General features: G+C 36.6%; 1 protein-coding gene across 1 annotated transcript in view; it reads right to left on the reverse strand.

Moving 5' to 3' along the window:
- Window positions 1-20,177, reverse strand: part of ITGA1 (integrin subunit alpha 1) — a gene marked incomplete at its 5' end in the record, with an annotated part of 73,894 nt that overhangs the window by 12,295 nt on the left and 41,422 nt on the right. Inside the window, 13 exon segments of the mRNA XM_080362245.1 lie at window positions 463-598; window positions 802-887; window positions 1,451-1,561; window positions 2,531-2,667; window positions 2,860-3,023; window positions 4,416-4,546; window positions 4,977-5,231; window positions 6,919-7,062; window positions 8,341-8,483; window positions 9,693-9,837; window positions 12,423-12,496; window positions 16,592-16,757; window positions 18,323-18,473. Coding sequence (XP_080218371.1) covers window positions 463-598; window positions 802-887; window positions 1,451-1,561; window positions 2,531-2,667; window positions 2,860-3,023; window positions 4,416-4,546; window positions 4,977-5,231; window positions 6,919-7,062; window positions 8,341-8,483; window positions 9,693-9,837; window positions 12,423-12,496; window positions 16,592-16,757; window positions 18,323-18,473 — 1,843 coding nt within the window.

The following is a 20,177-nucleotide window of genomic DNA, read 5'->3' on the forward strand; positions in this document are numbered from 1 at the left end:
CTGAGGCAGGCAGAAAAGCAGCTACTTTGGAAATGCTGTCTGAGGTAGGGATGAGGCAGGCCCTTATCTATGTTACTCTACCAAGGCTGTGCTTTTTCCTACATGTGCAAAAGGAGAATTCAAGAGGCTCAGCATCTGTACTGATGAATAAGGAAGCATTATTGGCTCTACAGATGTACAGATGACTCATGGTGCTGATGTTCACCTAAGATGCAGACGCTTACTGTGTAGGTCTCATTGTGGAACTTGCATCTGTAGCTGAGAGAAACTAGGCAAAAGTCCACTGAGGTAAAAACAAATACACTTTTTTAGAGGGATAAGTGAGGACAGCACTCCCAGGGAATCTCTTCCAATCGACTGAGATAATGCCAGAGCAGTGAAGTTCGGCCTTACAAAAATGCTTTCTCAGAACTCTTTAGCAATACAGGTTATGATAATTGTGATAATGTGAAAAATTCCTACCTCAATGCCAGCAAAAATAATATTTGGAGAAGATTGAACCAAAACTCTGGTATTATAGGCACTGTCTCCTTTGTTCTTCACAGAGAGCTGAATGGTGAACTTATCATTGCGTGACTTTACAATGAATGGAGAAGAGCTGTAAAACAGAGTAAGAATGCTGGACATCCTAACTTTTGAATCTATTTTTAACATAAACAGGTATTTCTTTCAATGTCCAGACAATATTGTTTCTGATTTGGAAATCATTCCACAGCATTTTCTTATTAGACTACAGAATCTATAATGTACATGGAAATTTTGTACAAATATCAAGTGATACAATAAACCCAGTGTAGTTACCTGTCTCCAGCTATGCTTGCTTTTACACTCAGAACAAGATCTGAAATGCATTTATTTTTGGCTCCACAATCTTTTGTGAAAGGAATCTGCAACAATAGTATTTTTATTCTCAATTTGATTACATTTATTATTAAAATTAAATACTTGCATTTTAATGAATTATCTGATTTTATATAAGGTCTTGTGTTTGAAAGTCAAAGAAGTCTTCCCTAATATTAATCAGTTAAACATGCCAGTATTATATAAAATGCCTATATGAAACATAATCTTTCTAATAATTTCCTTCAAAATGATTCATCTAGTTTTCAAAAAGAGGCAATAGTAGAACTATGAATCATGCCAAGCACCATCAAATGATATAACTAACATTCCCCTGCTCTATTTATGTAAAAAAAATTATAATAAAATTTCTTTCACTCTATTCTGTCTTCAGTTAACTCTGCACAGCTTTAAAACCCCAGCCTGGTTCCCAAGCACACTGAATCAAGCTTTTCACTCCTGAAGACTCATTTAGAGGAAACATCTTCTGGACAGGCTCAACAACCTTCCCTCTCTAGTCAGTTTTGTGGGTAGTACTTTCAGCTCTTGTGTGGGATATGAATTTTAGTTTAAATACTTCGGTTATTAATACAGAATCATGCTGACTTACATATTCAGATATTGAATTTGGCAGGTTGCTATCAAGAACAGGTCCACTCTCTGGATCAGAAAAATTGAACTCCAGCAAAACCCTTACAGAATCCTGAAAGTCAGGCTTATCCTAGAACATAAAGAAAACAAAATTGCTGTCATGGACATTCACTTTAGTATCTAAGGGGATTAAAAAAAACCCCAAACAATGCTGAGGTAAAATATTTTTTCAGTCACGCTGTCACCATCCTTGCTTGCAATTGACAACAAAGCATTTAATGTACAAGCCGATGTTTAAAAATATCCACTAATGTTTTTGTGTATGTCATCTCATCACAAAAATGTCACATAGCCTGAGCATATTCAACACAGTTTCATTTAAGAATGTCTCAGAAGATTCAACTCACAGACTTTCCTCTTTTAGTTGTGCTTAAAGGATCAGTAAGATGAACAGCAGCGGCATGACCCCATGTAAAGTCGAACTGAGGCCTGCTCTTAGGAGGTATATTGCACGCTCAAGCAAATTCTCGGCATTGTTTATCATTAGATACATCTGTGAAGTCACTGAATATTTTAAATGTGGGTAACTTACCTCTGTTGACTCTGGACATTAGTTACGATCTAGGCAATTTCATACGCATAGTTGCTAATTACATTTCTGTTTCACAGCGAGTAAGTATTCTATAGTCCAAACCCGATTTGTGAGTTTTCTTACTATATTTTAGTAGGAGGAATTGCACCATTATGCAAACTAAACTTGCAGCTCACATGCTCCTGCTGAGTTTTGAATGCACCTAAACTGCCAACCACAATAGTTACTTGGTTCCACTATGTGTGTCATGATCTTTTCAAGATAGACATAAACAAAGAAATAAAGATAAATAAAAGTAAACACTTTATACATACATATACAAATATTTAAACCCTAGGTAGCGAACAAATTTTATGTACAAGGTCCCTTCCAACCCAAACCTTTCTATGATACTATTCTACTTCTTAATTCTGGATGTAGATGTTGTTGTCCATTTTACAATTAATGGAACACATTTGGGTTATTATAATGTCCACATGACAAAAACACTTTAAATGATTTACTTGCCAACATGTAGAAGTTATGTTTAATACATTCTGAATCTTTGATAGTTATATTCTTTTGCATTTTCCTCTCATGGCTTTCTGTGAACAAGCTTCGAGATATCTGCCTCTGAGAGTCAAGAGTAATCCAATACTGCAGACCTGTAAAGAAAGTTGAGACCAGTATTATGAGCGAATTTCCTCTACACATTGTTTCCCCCCCGCCCAGTATCTTAGATGCAATTGAAATAGTGAATTTAGAGGAGCTGCAGCCCATTCGTGGAGAAATAAACAAATATGAGCACAGGAGTTTTATAGCATAAAGATTCCATAGCTTAGTGCTTATCTACTTACTAGATTCAAATGTATCTTCCTTTGACTTTAGTCTGGTCTTAAAACAAATTGTGGCATTTATGCATATTGTTTTTCTTTTATTTATCTGACAATTTTGTTGTTGGATATTGATGCTTTTGGGTGCAAATTGCATGGAAACATTTACTTCAGCCACATCACGAGACCTTAACAAAAGACAAAGAGAGAAAGTGCCTTGAAAAGAATAGCAGCAACTTTTTCTAGCTTATGAACTTTAAAAATGCACAATATTCAACATTAGAATACACATATATGATGGTCTAGACAAATATTAACTATACACTATATAGTACCAGTAAACAACAAATTACAGAAAACATGATCACAGGTTTTCTCCACAGCCCTGCAAATGTTTCAGAGCAGATACCAGATCGAAAGGAAATATTTTCAAAAGCATTTAAGCAACTCTATAGAGCCAGGCCCATTTTAAAAGAGACTGAAGGTGCAGATGCATTGTCAAGGATGTCCACAGATGAACATATTATACACGAGCTGGAAGGTAGTGTGCTGTGGGTAGATAAGCAGGCTGAGATTCACTTCCAATTTGCTTCAGTTTAGTGGCCCTTTGCCCCATTGCTGCAACACATTCCTGCCTCTCCCTTTGCTCTGGCTCCGTTCCCTTTTGACCTCAACAAGAAATGTGCTGGTGTACTAAACCAGCATAAAATCTAGCTGGAAAAATAGCTTTCTTCAAATTTGTGATCTAAGCAATGCAATGTAGGGGCATCTCATTGTGTTCACTCCTGGAGCTTTTAGAAAGACAGACTACCAGAGGACTGTCAGGAGAAGCTGGCAGCTTGAGGATGGTAGCAAGACCTGACAAACTAGATCACCGAGCAGCTGAGTCAGGTGGAATAGCAGGACAGGGAAAGCAAGGAACTGGCTTAGCAATTGCATTACCAGAGGGAGAAATGGTTGTGCTTTAGAAATGAGACATTTCATGTTACCTTGTTTATTCCCTTACTGGTATATTTCTCCCTTAAAAATATATATTGCTCATTACACCATCTAAACCACACTCTTTTGTAAGGAAAATGAATTCAGTGTTAACCAGAAAGTTGAGCTAAATTTGCCAAGATTTTCTGTAGGGTGTCAGACTAGAGATTTCTTATTAGGAAGTCAAATGTGTTTTCTTAGTGACCCCTTTACATTTGAAACTGATCTTGATATTGCTAACAAGACAATACGCAGTATAGTGTGAAAAAGAGAAGGCTTGGGGTTTTTTTGTGTGCACTTTTTTTTTTTTTTTTCTTTCTTTTGCTTAGTGGAATCAGTTTCTATTTTGAATATGGCCAAGGAGGACAAGGTTTTCATATTAAGCTAATAAGGTCTCTAAAACATTCCTATATTTATTACTGCTATACATTAAGTTTTATACTAATTCCTGAGTACATGAAAATATTAAGATTCATAGCCAGTGTCAAAGCATGAGATGAAACTAGTATCTTCACAACAGTCCAAACAGCAGTGCATGTGAGTTGCATCAGTAACCCAAGATGGTTATTTTCTGGCTCGACAGCTGCTGTGAGTATCCCTACCAGAAGAGGGCAGCCCCGCCGAGGCCTCCAATGGTGACATCAATCAACCCGTCATCGTTTAAATCCATTACTCCATGCACAGACTGGCCAAAAAATTTCACTTTTTCTCCATCTCCACCTGATGCAATACGCTGTGGAAAACATTAAGAGATTTATGCAGTACATATTGAAGGATTTAATAAGAACATTCAAGATGTCTTTGTTGGCAGTTAGATGGCTTTTATACTCTTGAAATATATTAAATTTTCATTACAATACTCCTAAAAGGGTTACCATGGTGATGAACACACTATAAATTTTCAGAATTGCAAAATATCTACTTTTCTGATTATACAGCAGTTTTCATGTTTCTAATAAAAACATGCAAATATATTTTCTAACATTATTAGAGTCAAAATCAGTTAAATAAAACTGAGTTTAAAAGAACAGAGCATTTTAAAAAAGAATCTGTCATGACAGGTGAAATCACAGTTTGATTCTATGTTGGGAAGACATGGGAAAACAGGATTTGTACTACATACACTTACAGTGGCTGCCTATCTGTAAAGTTTTGCTTCATACCTGTGAATACTTTTTACTGATTGTGTTGCCACGGCCATGATAAATATAAACAGCTCCTCGATGATCATCCTCTAAGGGAGAACCTATTACAATGTCATTATATCCATCAAGGTTGAGATCCTTTACTGCAGCAATTGCAGTCCCAAAGCGTGCACCACAAGGCTCATTCTTAAGAACTTTGCAGGTGTCCTGTTTTAATGGTGAGCAGCATGTTTGCTTTATAGGTTCAAGACTCATCTGATATTCAAACTTGGTCTATAAAAGAACAGATTTAGGGTTTGTGGATTTCCATCAGCATTTTAGCAATGCACGCTTGTAAGAGCTCATCTCTAGAAGAAAAACTGATGAATTAAATGAAAAAATTATTAATATATCCTACTCCTAATGACTGACTGCAATGTAGAAACTGTGATTCTGTAACTATAATTCAAATTTTCTTTCTGAGCAGTGGGTAGTAAAGACATTCTCGCTCCCTCTTTTTCTGCATCTAGATGCTTCTTCATTTTTCTTGAAGTTAGATGCTCACAGGAAAGCATAGCATCATAACTATATTTGGATGTTATTGTAAGTAAAGCACTTCATTCTTAAGATAGTGTAGAAAGTTCTTCTAAAGGAATTCTCTTGATCTTTGAAGTAAGCCAAGTCTCTGATGAGACACAGATGGCAAAACTTCTATTCTGGAACAAAAGACAGGATTTTGCTTACACAGATTGAATTTTGTCCTATTAAATATATTCTTCTGGTCTAGTGTGCACCCTAGACTAAAACCACACATACAGAGAGGTATGTAACCAATCTTTCCAAGAGATGACACCTATGAGTTCCATGTTAGAGATTAGCAGTGTCACACTGTTGCTGCATCTTCTTTATTTGGAGATAGATAAAAGGAAACACAGGAAAAACAAATTTCAAAACCTCACATTACTGAAGGACATGGAATTCTTGTTTTCTTGCCAGCCCTGTTCACCATCAATTTGTTGTTAGCAATATGCATGTAGAAACTGGAGGAGATCCTTGTCAAATAGATCCAGTCTCTTCAGGTCCTTTTCTTGCAATAGTGTTTTAGAATCATAGAAGAGAATCATAGAATCATAGAACAGTTTGGGTTGGAAGGGCCCTGCAAAGCTCATCTAGTCCAACCCCCCTGCAATGAGCAGGGACATCTTCAACCAGATCAGGTTGCTTAGAGCCCTGTCCAGCCTGTTCTTTAATGTCTCCAGGGTTTGGGCATCTACAACTTCTCTGGGCAACCCGCTGCACTGTTTTACCACCCTCATTGTAAAAAATTTCTTCCCCATGTCTAACCTGAATCTCCCCTCTGCTAGTTTAAAACCATTACCCCTTGTCCTGTCATAACACGGTATTCTAAAAAGTCTGTCCCCATCCTTCCTATAGGTGCCTTTTAAGGAGAACGTCATCGCTAGGACATATTTTGATAACTGTTATAATGACACACAATGCTGTTGGACTAAAAGAAAAAAAAAAATATACAAAAGACAACGGAAAGGGTCAAATTAAGAGGCTGAGGTGTAGCGGGTATGCTCCTCAGTCTAGTCATGAAATGTTTAAAAGCTATTGGATGTAAAGGGTTTAGTTCTATATTGGTAAGTGAGCCCTACTGTTCCTTAATCCATGAAAGCAAAAAAAAAAAAGTGATAGAAAATTAATCCTATAAATTTGCATATATGACATACTACAGTTTACAAGATATAGTGCTTACCTATGCAATATATTCCATTACAAAAAAAAAAAAAAAGGTGAGAAAACAACAGATTGAGAAAAAAGTTTTCAAAACCAATATCTATTATACTCTCAACTGTCAAATCACGTTTCTCTGTTTAGCTGGTCATATTCCCAGCTAAATTCATCATATTTCTTTGATCAAGGATATGAAGACAGTAAGGAGCATATTCTGTTCTTTGTCAATAAACATCATCCTCACCTTGTTCAGACTATAAACATATACTTTCCCTTGCTCTTCTTTCTCCGTTCCCATATACATAGGAGCTCCAACAAGAAGAAGATCTGTAAATGAGTCCCTGTTGATGTCAATTGTGGTAATAACACCCCCAAAGTACGACCCAATCTGCAGGAAAATATAAGATATAAATCAGAGAGAGAGTCAGAAACATTATGCAATATTTCCAATTCAGAGACCTATTTTATGGTTGCTTGCAACAATGCCAAATGTTAACAATTAGGCAGAATTTTTCTTTGCTCTCTAGCAAAGATTTTCTGTTCACCTTTAAAGCTTTTTTTTTTCTGTTTTAGGGTTTGTCGTCAGATATTTTTATTTAAGAATGGTCCATTCAACTTTCAACTCTCTTGAGTATGAAAGGTACAAATAGTGCCTGCTGCCTGCTAAGGGGAGCAGGATTTCCTATTGAATAGAAGAGTCTTGGGGAAGATAGTTTTCTGTTCAGTCCCAACAACAGTATGTACAAGGAACAAAATCAATGGTCTTAGGCTTGCCAGAGGAAAAAGGCAGGATGGTGGACAAAAGCTCCAAGATAGCACACTGCAGGAAGTCTCCTAAGTTCCTAAGTTGCCACTAAATGCAGAGGAACAAGATCTGTACAAAGACCTATATACATTCATAAACTGGGTACAAGGTGTGGGCTTTATCTGATTACATTCACTTCACAGCTAAGCTAGACACCCTGCAGTTCCTTTACACTCAACATGAGAAGCAGTCCCTTCTACTGCAAGATGCATCTCATCTCACAGAAGATATTCAAAGCAGGCCAGTTCCTCCAAGCCTTAAAAATGCCTACTTTCCTTCACTGATTCTAAAAGAATGGACTGATTAGCTGAGTTGCAAACATCAGCTATAGGTGAGAATTAGGTAACCTGCATTCTTCTGAAAGAAGCTTGAACTGCAGCCTGGGGAGACCTGAGTAGGCAGGTCTTTCAGCCCTCATGTGCATAATATAATACTACCATCTTTTATTATGTGATTACATGTTGTGTTCTTCCTACAGGAACAGTTCTCTGTGAGCTGTTACTCAGTATAATAAGCAGCTACTTAATATTTCATGCTATGTCAGCTGATGTTCTAATACCTGTTTTCTGCCAGATACATACCCCTTCCACTTAGTAGACAGAGAATATTGCAAATGCAGAGGTGGCTACAACCACTTTGACACTGCTGAAGGTTTAACTCCTGAAGACAAAATTTCCAAGTGTCTGTACTGTAGAGTCCACTTTCCATCAGTTGCTATACCAGAGCATCTACCTAATCTTTCCTTCTCATCTTGCTCACAACTCTGTATTTCACTTGCTCTTCTTATGTAAAATTCTAATTTGAAATAATTATTTCTGTTTCTCATGCCATATTCCTCTTTTATGTTAATCATCAACTTACTTGTTCTCCATTTAACCTCTGAAGTACTTGTACCTCTCTTCCTTCCATTTTATAGATGACAACTTGGCCAGTGTGATTGTATCGTGGTTGTCCTGCTATGTACAGTACACCACCAGGTGTCAATGCTGAATTCACAGTATATCCTAGGAAGCAGGAAAGAACATGCAACACACACAATGTATGCATCAGAAATACTTGCTGTGATTCAGAGCCTTTTTGAGGCTTATTCTACAACTTGTTTAGCCTTACTTATGTTAGATAATAATAACAGAGTTAATTAAAAGGGCTGGATGTACATTTGCCTGCAGTCTCAGAGTCATGAGCACCACTGTGTTATTAAATCTGTTCACAGGTTGTTGAACCATGTTCACTTTGCCATTCTCACACAGTGTAAGAGTATGATGGTACTGATAAAATAACTCGTGAATAGCTGGATGGAAAGTTACTTTCCAGGAACAGCTGTCACCAGCTCACTCTCAAACTGACAGAGTCTTCCAGAGGTGATTCTGGGGGCATTCTGAACCTAGCTCTGTTTAATATTAACAATTTAATAGCTTGGGTGAAGGAAGACTTAAAAAATTTGCAAATGAATCAAACTGTGGCAGGGTTGCAAGTCTTATGGAGGACACGATCTAAATTTAAAATGACTTTACCAAAGTTGAGGTACACAAAAAATAGCTAATGGCATTCTGCAAAGTACACAAACAGTGTACTCAGGGAAAAAAAAAGAAATTATTCTAGTGTTGACTCTTCATCACTGAAAATGTGGCTTAAATGAGATAACAGAGCAAATAGAACCACGAGGTGTAGAAAGCAAGACCTAGAGGAGAGAGCAAGGCTACTGATGCTTTTTGAGAGAAAAGGCTGAGAAGAAAACAATAGCCTGTCAATATGCAAAATATTGTTATAAAAAATATAGTGGTAAACTGTTGTTCTTGACCACTGAGTGACATAAATCAGCTTAATTTTAAGCAAAGATTTAGACTGAATATTGTATAAATCAGTTTAAATATCAAGGCATAGAAAAACTTGAAAAGAATTTCAGAGGAATCTGTGAAAACTTCTCTGAACAGATTAGGCATCTCTATTGGGGAAAGTCTAGATATATTTAGGTCTGTAAGTGTTTGGACTAGTTTTTTGATTGTAGAAGTAGTATTTTTTTTTTTTATTTTATTTTTATTTTTTTTTTAAGAACAAGGAAATAATATGGTAGATATTTCTGTACATTATACATTTTCCCAGGCTCCTAGGATATATTACAATATTCTGTAGGATACACTTTGTAAGTGAGATTTGAGAGAGGTCTTGTAGCATTTGTCAAAAAGTGTTGTAAGATGGGCTATTTCTCTTACCTAGATAGGCTGCAAGGGCTTCATTTTTTTCTGAGAGCCTATCACGGAAAGTGTCATTAGTTGGCATTGAAATACCACTGTCCTTCACCATGATCACTGTGCCATTCCAGTCATATGCTCCAACAGCTCCAAGCATGATCCAATCCTTATGTGGAGAAAAACAAAAAGCCTGTTCTCTATGTGGATCATCTTTAGACATTCATTGATCATGATGCTCACATTTGGATAATGCTTCCCGTATACTTACATATTTAGCCCTGCTTTTACTTTTATAAAATGACCCCTACAAACATGGCATGTTTCCCACTTTTTATTAAAAATGCACCCAACTTAAAAAATTATGATGATGATCGTAATAATGGCCATTCAGGTAAAGCAGCAGTGAGAAAAACAGCTCCTACAACTTCAGCTATCATTCCAGGCCAAATAGAAAGACCAAAGGGATTTAGCTAAGCTAATCGGAGAATACAGCACTTGAAGGGATTTTCCAGACAAACTTTCAGAAACTTGAACCTTTTTTTGTTGAATGTGTGAGTGTTCTGTATTGTGCAAGAACCTTTGGTCAATGAGAAATGGTTTACTGACCTTTCTTGCCTAAAGGCATGAAAGCAGCCTTCTAGATAAGACAGACACCGCAGACCCAGGGCCTGTCAATGCACCAAGGACTGAAAGACTCACTTCTGAAGTGAGATTCTGATGATAGCAGGTCAGTTGTTTGTGAACTTTAAGAGTATACTCCACCAAACAGATAACCTTATAAATAATCCTTGCACTCCATTGTCAGGATAACACTGTTTTCTAAGGTATGATACACCACCTGAAGCATCATATGTAATGTATTGCAGAGAGTAAAAAATGAATGGAGGGTACTTCTGCAATAAAGTACTTATGTAAAATCATAGCACAAGTCTTTTTTTCTGTTTTTTTACCAGTGATATGCTGAGCTGTATACAAAGCCATGTTGGAAGTCGTCCTATGTCAGTTTTTCTTGGATTGCTCAGTGTTTGCTCAGTTGTTACTCTCCTATTGTGCTCTTTTCCACTGACACTACTTTTTCATATCTTTAGAGCTGAAGTCTTCCCAGTTCTTTTGATCTTACATTGAAGTTTAATTTCATTTGTATAAGCTGAGCAGATCATCACAATGGATAATTTTTGATTTTTCAAGAATAAATAAGATCCATAGTGATTTTCTGCTAATGCAAATCCCAGATTTTTGCATCCCCATTTTATATTTAACCTCTGAGAATGAAGTTGTTCACTGTACTAACAGAACAAAGAATAAGATATGTTACTCATAATGCAGATCAAATCCATGACAGACATAACCTTTTTGTATCTCTTCTGTCTCAATTTCACCAATACAATGCAATGTCAATTTATACATGAATATTTAGAGACAACAGTTTTTAGGCTCATAAAAACATAAAATGGTTTGGGTTAGAAGGGACCTTTAGCGGTCATCTAGTCCAACCCCTCCGCAATGAGAAGGACATCTTCAACTAGACAAGGTCGCTCAAAGTCTCATCCAACTTGACTTTGACCACTTTCAAGGAGGTGGCATCTGCCATTTCTCTGAGCAACCTATTCAGTGTCTCACCACCCTCATTGCAAAAAATTTCTTCCTTATTTCCAATCTATCCAATCTATCCAATCCAGTATAAGTTGGGGAATGACCTATTAGAGAGCAGTGGAGGGGAAATGGACCTGGGGGTCCTGGTGGACAGCAGGATGACCATGAGCCAGCACTGTGCCCTTGTGGCCAAGAAGGCCAATGGCATCCTGGGGTGTATTAGAAGGGGGGTAGTTAGCAGGTCAATAGAGATTCTACTTCCCCTCTACTCTGCCCTGGTGAGACCACATCTGGAATATTGTGTCCAGTTCTGGGCCCCTCAGTTCAAGAAGGACAGGGAACTGCTGGAGAGAGTCCAGCACAGAGCCACGAAGATGATGAAGGGAGTGGAGCATCTCCCGTATGAGGAAAGGCTGAGAGAGCTGGGTCTCTTTAGTTTGGAGAAGAGGAGACTCAGGGGTGACCTCATCAATGTTTACAAATATATAAAGCGTTAGTGACATGAGGATGGAGCCAGGCTCTTCTCGGTGACAACCAATGGTAAGATAAAGGCTAATGGGTGCAAACTGGAACACAAGAGGTTCCACTTAAATATGACAAGAAACTTCTTCTCAGTGAGGGTGGCAGAACACTGGAATGGGCTGCCAGGGAAGTTGTGGAGTCTCCTTCTCTGGAGACATTCAAAACCTGCCTGGACACATTCCTGTGTAACCTCATCTAGGTGTTCCTGCTCCTGCAGAGGGATTGGACTAGATGATCATTTGAGGTCCCTTCCAACCCCTAACATTCTGTGATTCTGTATATCTACTGTCTTTCAGTTTAAGACTTTACCACTTGTCCTGTCACTACAGGTCCTGTTAAAAAGTCTTTGTCTTTCCTAAAGTGTTATAGACTATTCTCCTGATATGAAGGACTATGGGAGCATTAAATTTTGAGTTCATGTGAAGAAGGTACTTATTCTCTTACCTTTCATTGTTTATAATCATTTTAATATATATTTTACAAAAAAATAATGGACTACAGGAAACTCAAGAACTCCCAATGGCAAAAAGGACTATACAAAGAATTCTGAAATACTCATTCTAAATTAATGTCTTCACCAAAAAAAAAAAAAATCTACTTTAAAAAAGAACTTTTATTTTCAAACAATTTGTTTACCTGAGAATAATGAGCACTGAAACCAGCTTGAGACATTTCCATTTCAAATGAGGCTGCCTGCTGGTCTGTTGTTGCTATTAAACAGAAAAAAATAAGTTTTGAAAAATAAATTAGTTTCAACCCCACAAAAGTGTCTGAATAATGTAGTGAAAATGCTCATATGCTATAAAGGATAGCATAATTAAATAGAATATTCAGTGAATATAGTTTTCCGTAGATTTTTATAATAAATTAAGATCTGTGACAAACGCTGCCATTAAGTACAAGAGTTTCTGTTTTAAGATCATGTCTCAGAACTTGTCCAAGAAATATTTCTGCGCTAAAACTGACCAGATTTGACCTCAGGCTGATGGTAAATATGTTTGGAATGTTTGATTAATATGGTTAAGCCATTTTCCACTTGAGCTAAGTGAACAATAAAACACCAGCCATGTAACCCTGGCCTTGTATTGTAGCAACTAAAAATTTGTAGGCAGCTGGTAGAACTTTAAATGAAAAACACTTGATGTTTGCATGAACCTTTGTAAAAAACAACATAGGAAAACCTCAGCTGTCCAAGATTCATATGCCTCAGGGAAGGGCTTGAGAATTATAATCCTGCCCAGAAATTTACATGAAAATCTTCCATTTGTTCTAAGTGACTTTGGAAAAAACAAAAAAAAAGATGTCAGGTGATTTACTCCTAGTTTCAGTATCTTATCAAGTAGTCATATGTCAGTTATTAAACTCTGATGGGTTGCTTTGCTCCCAGGTACACTTGAAATATCATCAGGGAAGAGAAACGTCTGCCTCTTCTTCTCTACTTTAAAGTAATACTCAAGGACTATTTTGCCATCTTAAGCACCACAAGTAAGCTAACTATGTTATGTGTATTGATTCCTCCTTGACGGCAAGATACGGTAATGAGCAGCAGAGGAGAACTATGAAAACTGATCTGATGTTTGTCCAGGAAAAGTTCATAATTTGCTACCAGCTGAGTGCTGAGGCGAAATTCCAACTATGTGAATGAAACTGAGGATGGCTACATGAATTTCAGACATCTGAACTACTAAATAATACTGAACTTTTGATACTCAGCAACTAAAACCACAGACGTTGCTCCCTGGGACATGATGTCTTTGCTAATTATTGGGATTTATAGCCAGTCACAGGAAGGAGACATGATCTCAAACACAAAATGTTAGTCGCACAAACATAAGCTATTATGTTTCACAAGATGCAGTTGCTTTGCTAAGTCTGAAAATGTCCTTTTTAAGAATAAAACCATGAAGTCGCACATATGCTAACAAACAATATTTTCATGCAGCAAAGGATGCTCCTTAATGAGCTGAGAATGATGAGACTCTCACAGTCTGAGGCAGAGGACAATGCCGATACTGTTGGTGTGTTCAGCTCTGAATGCTGCTTAGATAACAGCCCCCAGTCTGCCTTTCTGTTGAGTTTTGAACTGCCAAGCATCTTACACAGGATATTTGTAAAAAAAAAAACCTATTTGTGCCTGCCTATGGGTTGGATAAAACTTAAATTTGCCATTAAAACCAGAAGTCCATGCCATGAGACACAAAGACATATGAAAAAGATTATGTGTAGAAATCCATTGGCTATCAAGCATGGGTTTTTGTTGGATGTAATTTTCCAGCTCTTTCGCAGTTTTCTTTTGCATTTTCTTAATGGCCAAAACAAAAAAGAAAAGAAATACCATTTTAAAAATCAAGTGTACTACTATATTAGCAAGAGGTTATTTAGATTGAGAATTTAAACATATTGTCACCAGAAAGCTGGGTGGGGCAGAATGAATCTTCTTTTCTCATCTGCCACAAAAATGCTTCCAAGGACACAGTTGCAAATCTACAGGGGACAGGAAACCATTCCTGAAGAATCAACAGAAACTGACATAGTCAGCATCTTCTAGCTCTAGCCTTACCAATCCATTGGAGCAACTTAGCCTTGCTATGTTTTGACAAAAAGCAAAGATCAAATTTTCAGTTTCTATTCTCATTCCCTTGCAGCCAGATTGTGTGATTCATAGGACTTTCACAGGTGGAGGCGGCGACATGTCTTGTCTCATATCACAGGTGTCTTATACAGAAATCTTAGTGTGTCTCTGAGTTCCTACTATAAATCTGGAAATCAAGAATCCTTTTGGGAGTGGTGAAATTACCTAGCTTGTCTCCTACAGTGCAGATGAAAATAATTTTCCATATTTTTTGTTTCAAATACGTATTTTTTATAATACAAACAAGCCTATATAAAATATAAATTGAAAATAAGGCAAATTTATCAATGCAAAAATTTGCTAATGGTTTATAATAGGTTTATGTTAAATAAAAGATAATAATATCAAAAAAGTATATATTTGTTACTGCATCTTTTGCAGAAAATAAAAGCTGAATTCAAGGAGCACTTCAGGATTTGTTGATACATAAAGAGGTACATTATGCTTAAAGCACCAAAATACTGGAGGGCAAGGTGACAAGGATTAGTCATCTCAAGAGCTGACTATTACATAAATAGATAATGTCTTTACAATTTAATCAAACAGTTTCACCACTGCCAACATAACTACATTTTTTTTGATATTTTATTAGCATACGAAACTTGTTTAATGTTCAAATGTCTCATAGTTTTTTTCTTATGATTAGAGGAATGAATTACTGAATTCAATGGAAGGGTTAGAGCTCATGATATAAAGCATTCCCCAACAGCACAATTTACTTGACTATTTGGAGGCTGGTGTTTCATGTGACAGACAGACACTACCTAATGGCTACTGATTGCTAAAAGGGACAAGGCAGAGTGTGACAAAGTAAGACCATCTCTTTCAGTGGCATCTGGTTGTTCAAAAGGTTGATCTCTGGCATGAGACACTGATATCCAGGAATTCAGTGGCATTGAGTCTTATATCCTTCAACTGTTGTCATTACTAGAAGTTGATTGACTTTTTATTCTATATCCATAATGTTTTAAAATTGTAACTAACATATTTTATTCTACTCACGAAAGACAAAGATTTTTTTCACTTTTCTAGAAGTACAAAGTACAGATTGAAGACTAAGATTCCAACTTCTGTTTGAACAACTATTTTTCCACTATTCTTCCAGGAACTTAACAAAAGAGCTCCCTATTCAATGAACTTTGAAGTACTCAATAAGCTTAAATAGGCTAAACTTTGGGCTTTAGAGAGATTATTAATAAATTCTCCTCAAATTAATTTGTTTCAAAAGTGAGGAAACAATATCTTCCAAAAACTAAGAAAGTAAGAACATATAAGCTGGAAAAAATACTTAGTAATGATCACCTGAAAATAGTAATATTTGATCAAGCTAAATGATACACTAAAAAAATACCCAAATATGTCTGAGAAATATAGCTCCAATTTAAAAAACTTTAAAATTCTCTCTCATATTTGTACTATTTCTTGACTTTCAAATCAACATTATCTTTTGTTCCAGCTGTAAAGTACAGTATTCCAGCTACTTGTAAAGTTGAGATGTTGAAAAAAATAAGTCGGAATAGATGGATGTTTTCCTTGTATGACACGAATCCCTCCAGAGTTGTCCAGTGTAATTTATAACTAATAAACTCAGTCTTCCGTTACCAGTAGTGTGCTTAAAACAAACAGACTTTTGGACAGCGTTGCCTAATTTGGATGGAGAACGTAAGCAGATATTATGAGAAAATGACTTTTCTATGCTAAAATCTGAGTATCATGACTGTTTCCAAAGGAAAAATACATCTTGTCAACTCTATATGCCAAGTCCATGATAACTTGCATAGCAAAGTAATATGCTGTAACTAATAACTCAGCAGAAGGAGGACCTAAAGGTATAGGTAGGAGAAACATGATCATGGGCTGATCAGGACAAGATCTGGTAGTGTTTTTTTTACCTAAGGGAAGGCAACTTCATGTTTACCCCAGCTAAGACAGTAATGATTACTTACATTTTAGACGATTGTCTTCATAGGCTCTACCGCATCTGAATATATTTCACATCATTATCTATATTTTTGTTGTCTATGGTGAAATATTTTCATGATCAGCATGAAAAAATATCTGCATAATACATTTTATGCAGCACAATACATTGCAAAGGAAGAAAAAGCAGATGGTCTTGCATTTGCTTCAGTCATAATGCAAGCAGGAAGTAAAATTTTAAATAATGACATACCTTCCAGGGCAAATATTCTCTCTCCAAGTGCTTCAACAATAGTTACAAGAGCTAATTCATCTGAGACATTGAAGAAATGCTTTTCAGTAGGTTTACTGGCAATTGATTTTATTTCCTCTACAAATTTCTCAGTACTTAAATTTCCTCTGCTGTAGCTGCCAAGAATCTAAATAGAATTAAAAAAAAAAAAAAAAAAAGAAGTCAAGGATAGGTTTTATAACCTGTTTTAAAAGATATCTCTGAGGTAGGTTGTCAAGGCATTCTGGGAAATAATATCTAATCTTAAATTATTCTGTTAAAACTTCCCTCAAATTGGTTTGAAACTGTTATATTCCAATGAGAAGAGAACTGTATGATGGCTCACTTGTTTTTCTGAAAATATCAACAATAGCAAACAAAACAACTATGTCTGCTATCCTCAACTGTACCTTTTTCCTCTTTTTGACAAAATTCTAGTATTTATTCTATGACTCTATGATTTGTTGAAGTAAGCCTTAACTTAGGAAAAAAACAGCACAAACGCACCCAAAACAGAATGCATGATTGCATGGGCTTCTGCATAAGTACCACCAGTCCTTTGCATAACATGGTATATAAGTGATTAATAACAAGTTAATTAGGCATAGAATAATTCTCTTCTGTGTGCAGATTTGCCCTATAAATACATGTAACAACAACACTTGCATTCAGTGTTAACAGCTTCATCACAGTACAGATTGGTTTGTGGTTTTGACATCATTGCTGTAAAACTTCAGGATGCCTCAGAACAAAATGACCCTCTTTTCCAGATTTTTCATAGAAATAGAAGTTCTCTATACACTTAACCTGCTTTGAGAGGGAAATAAAAACAAACTCCCATGTTCTAGCATTCTGGACATTGGAACAATTCAAATTTGGTTCTAGGCAGATTTTATTGCTAAAAGGTACTGCAGCTTTAAGGATGATTTTTTCTTTAATGATCTCTAGCTCTGTGAAGGAAAACATTGCAAATTTGTGTGCTGCTGCATTCAACTTTTGGTTTATATCTTTCTTTAAATTAAAGACATCTTTCTTGAAGCTGTATTCTTCCATATCACCTCATTGTAACACAACAAAGATAAGAACAGAGAAGCAACAATCCAACGTACCTTCAAATTTAATGAGAGAAAACAGATGATTTGAGTGTAGAATACACAAATACTGTGGGGAGGTCACACCAAATCTACTATAAATGTTTCTATATTTCTTGATATAGGTGTACCTCCATCACGCTCACCCTCTGATTCAGCTACTAAGTTTGCTCATTGTGAAAATGACAACTTTAGAATGCTAGCACACGGAACAGCCATACTAAACCTGGGGGTTTTTTTTACTTTTTTTTTTTTTTTTTTTTTTTTAAGTAGGTAATGTGTCTACAGAAATTGCTCAGAAGATTTGAATTAACCCACTCTGTTAAATATTGCTCCTAACAAAAAGGTTTTATTTTTATGCTGCCCCTCAAACACTTTCTCCTTTCTATTCATATACATACACCTGTTATCAACAGGAAGACAGATAGATTGCTTTTTCTTATATGCTATAAAGCCAGAAAGCAATTTTTTAATGTCTTTTTCAGCTTCTTTCTTGTCTTCCTCTCTGAAATGATCGTATTTCCATAAAGATTCTGTGAAATTAACTTTTTAAACAGAAATTACATTTGGAAGATGAAACACGCTTGTAAGATACTGAATTTTCCCATTAAATTTCACTTACAGCAATAGCAAATCTCTGAATGTTTTCATCTTCACAATCATCAATCACTTCTTGTAATCTGTAGTTGTCATGTGATTCCCCATCAGTCACAATAACCATTACTTTTTGTACTCCTCTTCGTGCACCGTGGGCCTCAGTAAAAGCCTCTTTCCTAAAGGAAAACATAAAGTGTTTGGAGAAAGGCAATGTCAGCATTTAGCACATGCATCATATTTTCATAGTCAACTATACATGAAAAGACTTTATATTAACTAAGAAACAGGAAAAGGAGATTGATATCAATCATTAACAAATACAAACAACAACAATTGGAACTTACATGAAAGTTAGCAGCAAAAGAGCTTCACAAACATTCATTCATTATTCATTCATGTGAGAGTAACAGCAGATAATACAATGCTGGATGGGGAAGAATTCTTCCTCTCTCCAAGCAAACTTGTGGTATCTTAAAAAGCTTTTAGCAGCTTGAAAAAACCCAAAGCAATGTGCTCTCCCCCATCATGAAACCCACACACAAAATCCCACACATTTCTACCCTACAGCAGCACTTCAAGTGTTTGAAGTCCTTACTCAGCTACCAGTACACCTTGCACATCTACAGTAAATCTGGGTGTTGGGGATGTGGCAGAAGTAGGGTACAGGTGAATGAAGGCAGGTTGGGGTGACCAGTTGAATTCCACAGCCACAGGTAGGCAAATGGGCACTGAGGTTTTGGGCAGCTGCTTGCCCAGACCCTGGAGTAGACCAGAAAAGGCAAGGCTGGATTAGGATTCTGCAGGAGATGGAAGGAAGCAAGGCTTCCTCTTTTCAGAATAGCGCAGAACTCTAAGGCTGGCCACATGAGTGAAAGCTAAGATCTCCTGTTGACAATGGGCAAAAGTGGATGGATAGGAACACTGAAAGAACAGAGGAAGCTTTTGCTAATAGTTTCTGTATATACAAGCCTGCAACAGTTTTTGGTGCACTGAGACTTTCTGAACCACATGTGGTTTCTGAGTATTTGGCAATTCTCAGCTCGCTCTGCTTTCATGAACTTGTTCAGACTCCCTCAACTTCTGCTTATATCTAAGGAAAACATCAGTGGTGAATATGTAAGAATTTGGATTTAAGACATCAACAAAACTTTGGTCAGATAATCAAATTGTTCATCGGAAAGATGCTGCATGTTTCACTAAGTGGTTGTTTGGAAAGGGTGAATGAAATCTTTTATGGAATGAAGTCATGCTGTCAAGCCAGGGAAAAAGGTAGAGAAGAAAAAAGATAGCAGGACAACATAATAGAGTTTGAAAGTGTCTGAGAGGTTTTGCATTTACTGTCTGTTCTACAAAAGACAGATTTCATTTTGGTCATAAAGGAAGTATTTCTAAATAATGCTACTGCTACAACAGATCTTTATTCTCATGGTGATCCAGAAGCTTCAATGACTTCAGATACAAGATTTCTAGGCTTTCTGATGATTGTGAGTTCAAACCCCATAACAATCTTAACTTCAGAATGAAGACAAACTAACACTAATGAGTTCTACTTTTTCCTGTTTCCTCTGAAGAACTTGATTTCCTTCATCTCCATACACACACAGTGTCTACCTGCTCTGAGTGGACATCAAAGATTGTCAGCCCTTTGCCAAGGACTGCAACCTTGCTCCATGTCTCTCCTCTTTCCCTATTTCCTCCATTCAAGAGACAGCTGAACTGCCTTTTCTTGGTGCCATATACAACTGCTCTAGATGCTGGATAGAGTCCGTTTATCCATCCTCCTCCTAAATTCTGTTTGCTTAGCTAGAATGAAGTCAGATGTCAACCACATCACATTTTAATTTATAAAATCAGAACTGTCACTGTATCTGTTTCTACCC

Source organism: Nesoenas mayeri, assembly GCF_963082525.1.
Source record: "Nesoenas mayeri genome assembly, chromosome: Z".
NCBI lineage: Eukaryota > Metazoa > Chordata > Aves > Columbiformes > Columbidae > Nesoenas > Nesoenas mayeri.